Here is a 3,936-nt window from a genome sequence, read left to right on the forward strand (position 1 = left end):
TGAGCACACACTTGATCCTGGGGAGGCTGAACTGCTGGGCATGGCCAGCCAGTCCTGCAGGACCCGGGAACAACAGAGCTGTTGCCCATTTCCCTGAGGAAGGGGCAGGCTCTCCTGCACCCTGCTGCAAGGGCATGTGGAGCTGATAGGCACACAGCGCTGCCTTTGCACAGCCTCCCTATTTTTAGAGGCTGGCACTGGATCTGAGAACCCAGCATGGTCCTGCAGTGGGCAGGGACAGGCTCTGGGGTGGAAATCTCCCTCTTTATCTTCCCGGGGGCGTTGCACTCAATGACTGACATTAACCCAGGCACCCCTTGCGTTACAGTTTGCCCTCAGCCAGACCTTTGCAGTTAACCTGTAACTGCCTCGCCGCCGCTGCTGCGGGACACAAGGGCAAGGGGAGCTCTGAGCCCTCTCGCCCCCTGCCCAAGCACCTCTGCCCTGGCCTGGTGGCCTTTGCCACCCTGAGCCCAGCTCCATGTACCATTTATCTGACCCTAGATCCACTCTCTAGCCTATTCCTTTCCTCCAGAGAGACTTGTCCTTGTGCCAAAGCCTGGCAGCACTTTTGCAATAGGAATAAACGCCCCTGTGGGTATTTAAAAATGCCCAATAAATAAATTACTGCTTACCACACCTGGCATGAATCAGCTTTGCTGTGTGGAACAGCCACACAGCCAGCCCCCACGGCGAGCTGGGCATGGAGAGGGAGGACAGATCCTGGCACACTCACCGGACACGGAGCAGGCCTCCACCTGGGAGACGATGCCGGTGCCGTTCTCCTTGTCCGCGGGCCACCGGTAGATGTAGAGGGACGTGTGTGTGGAGCCAGCGTCAAACACCAGACCGTACTGGGGAGGCACAGGGGACATGGGGTGTCAGGGGTGCAGAGCAGCATCACCCACTGCAGAGCGAGAGAAGCTCCAGGAGAGCCAGCTCCTGGTGGGCAGGGGAGCCTTGAGTGGCCAAACAAGACTGGTGGCCACCAGGACAGAAAAAGTCAGGTGGCATTGCCACCACCAGCTGTGCTGGGGACAAGGATCCATCACAAGCCCCTGGCAGTGCTCTGGGATGAAAAAGCTGTATGTGCTGTGGGGCCAGGCACAGTGACCAAACTCAGCCAGACCACCCCAGTTTGTGCAGAGTTTTGTCCCCATGTTGGTGACAAACAGCACAGCCTGCCTGAAACCCAGGCAAAATCCAACACCCAGCAGGCAGCCAGCAGCCAAGTGAGAGCTGTGCTCCTCCTGAGGACCCTACCTTGGTGCTGGGGGGAAGAAACACATCCTTCACATTCACAACGCTCAGAATGAGGGCGATGATGCTGCAGACACAGGTGGCTGCCAGGAGACCTGCAATGGCTTTGGCTTTGGAGCCCATTCCTCCTCAGACCTGCAAGGACAGCCCCAGCCCCCAGCTCACACCTCATGGATGGATACGGGACTTTCCCCTTCCCTGACAATGAAGCCACTCTCTGCTGCATGGCTGCTCTTAGCATGGAAGAGGATAAGATCCATAGGCTCCTCTGAACCCATCCCAGTAGGGCTGTTGGCAGCCTCAGGGTTGGGACACCCTCCTGTTCTCAGCACTCTCTCCTTGGAGGATTTTCAGCACAGCATTTTCAGCACTGCCTTCTCACCTGCAGCCCCTCAGGTCCCTCTGAGCCTGGCCCCCAGCCCTCTGCCCTGCTCAAGCTGCTGCCTGGCTGGCAAGTCAGCATCTTCCTTCACAGCAGCATCACTGGGGGAAGCCCGGCTGTGGCTAGCTGGAGTTCCAAGCTGGGAGCAGGATCGTGGCCTGGCAGGGTCCCAGTGTGACCATCCCCTCTGGGGTGCAGAGCCACATCCCTCCTGCACCCACATGCTGCCACCTCAAAACTCATCCCACAACACTTGGGACCAGGCCACATCTGTTGCCCAGCAGGCCCAGATTGTCCCTGAGAGGGTCCTCTCTGCTCCAGGCAGGGAAACAGCACCTCCAGCTGTGTGTCTCCTGCCTGGCCCAGCTCTTGCTGATGCCAGAGCAGGTAAGAGACACCCAGGGACAGTGTCCATGCCTGCTGTGATCCCTGCGCCTCTCCTGCAGCCCCAAGGGCAGGCAGGAGGGGAGAGGCAGGAAGCTGCTGCAGATCTGACACACAGCCCGTAGCTGGGCTGGAATGCCCACAGCGATGGCCCTTGGGGACTGGAACACTCCCCATGTGTCTGCCCAGAGCTCAGCTCCCAGCAGAAACAGCCCCCAGACACCCCTAAGAAATTGTAGCAAAGCAAAGGGTCTGGGTCTCTGTGACAGGGCAGGTGAGATGTGCACGTGCTCAGCACCCCACAGGCGGTCCAGATGTGCTTTTCGAAATGCACAGCTCTCCCTCCTCCTCCTGCACTGCCCTACCCCCTGCCACGAGCCACACAGGCAGGATGCCTGCCAGGAGCCAGGCTGACCTCGCTTCATAGTCCAGCTAAAAACTGCGGCTGTCCTGAGAGCCCTGGGCACAGCCCAGAGATGTGGTTTAAGCCCACCAGGGCTTTGGGTGGAACCTGGAGCTGTCATTTGGCTACACCATTCTCCTGTGAATGCATAAAACCCCTGAGAAATTCCCCTGCCCTTTTCCCAGGTCAGTGGAGAGGAAAGAACTTTGGCAAGGTCAAAGGAGATGCTGATTCCTATTTTGGAGTCAGCATCTCTGGCAATAACAAGAGTGACCAATCTCCTGTGTGGCATGAGATGCACAACAATGAACAGCAGCCATTCTTCTGGCCCATGTCATGGGACACAGGGCTACTGAAATCCCTTATTAGACCTTATCATACAGCCAGGAGCCTTCTGTCTACAGTGGTTATGGCCAAAAGAGATAATATGGAAGCAGCTGATAAATCCCTGTCCTAGAAACAGGGAAACATTAAGGACGTTTTTGAGATATCAAAATGGTCATCGATTCAAAGTGATCTCAGAGTCCAATCATTAACCCAGCACCCCCACGATAACCACTAAACTATGTCCCCAGTTGTCACATTCTCAGTCCTACCAGCCCTGCTGGAATGTGCCCAGATATAACTGTGCCATTGGGATGTGATTCATCTGCTCCAGGTAACAAACAAAGCAATGGCAAAAGTCCCCAGCCCAGCCTACATCCTGGAAAATTCTGTCCCAGGCACTGCGCAATGGAAGGACATGAATTGGTGATAAATTGCACCGTCCTGCATGCAGGAGAGGGTGGGAAACGGGCTCCTCCTGCTCTGGTAGGGGCTAATTCCCATTTTGACTGGACAGGAGGCATCCAAAGGCAGCACAGAGCCAGATCTCCCAGGGAGGAGAGCAGGGAACAGGAAGGGAGCCCAGTGGGTGGGGAGAAATGTGAGAAGCTGATTGATCTGCCCAGGCCTTCTGTGGCATCCTGGGGCTGGCAGCTCCAATACCTGCTACCACCCGTGCAGGTCCAGGCAGCAGCAGGGCAGGAAGGTGGTGCTGATGCCTCCAGAGCTGCAGAGGAAGCACGATGCTGCACAGTGCCAGTCCAAACCTGGCCCAGGGCTGCACTTGTTTGTGTAGGGCTGGGCATGACAAAGGGCTTGACAAACACCTGTGGGACATCCCTCACTTGCAGCATCCCTCGTGCACAGGGAGCAGGGCCTCAAAAATTGGGACAAAAGGGTCAGAGCCACTGCTGGATCTAAACTGCCTGCTGCTCAGGACAATGGGGGGCTGACTTCCCACTGGGCACATTTGGGATTTGAAAGTCGAAAGGACTCTGAAGGTTCTAAGAGGGTGACAGTGGGTGCCAGGAGCATTCTTGCCAGGCAGAGCAGCTCCCTGCATCCCACCTCCCACCAGCGCTGGGGCTTGGCAGTGCCCTCCATGCCTGGTCCCTGTCCCCTCCATGCCCCTCTGCCCCCTGCACCTGGGCACCTCGTACGGCGAGTGGCCGTCCAGCCCTCT

The 3,936-nt window shown here is 57.2% G+C and overlaps 1 protein-coding gene across 1 annotated transcript in view; it reads right to left on the reverse strand.

Annotated features, from left to right (window-relative positions):
* Positions 1-3,936, reverse strand: part of LOC108448180 (ectonucleoside triphosphate diphosphohydrolase 8-like) — a gene marked incomplete at its 3' end in the record, with an annotated part of 20,097 nt that overhangs the window by 295 nt on the left and 15,866 nt on the right. The window contains exons 3-5 of the mRNA XM_017740349.1: positions 2,392-2,394; positions 1,264-1,395; positions 737-854 (exon numbers count right to left, since the gene is read on the reverse strand). Coding sequence (XP_017595838.1) covers positions 737-854; positions 1,264-1,383 — 238 coding nt within the window. The remainder of the gene's footprint in view (positions 1-736; positions 855-1,263; positions 1,396-2,391; positions 2,395-3,936) is intronic.

The sequence above is a fragment of the Corvus brachyrhynchos genome, unplaced genomic scaffold (assembly GCF_000691975.1).
Source record: "Corvus brachyrhynchos isolate BGI_N302 unplaced genomic scaffold, ASM69197v1 scaffold305, whole genome shotgun sequence".
NCBI lineage: Eukaryota > Metazoa > Chordata > Aves > Passeriformes > Corvidae > Corvus > Corvus brachyrhynchos.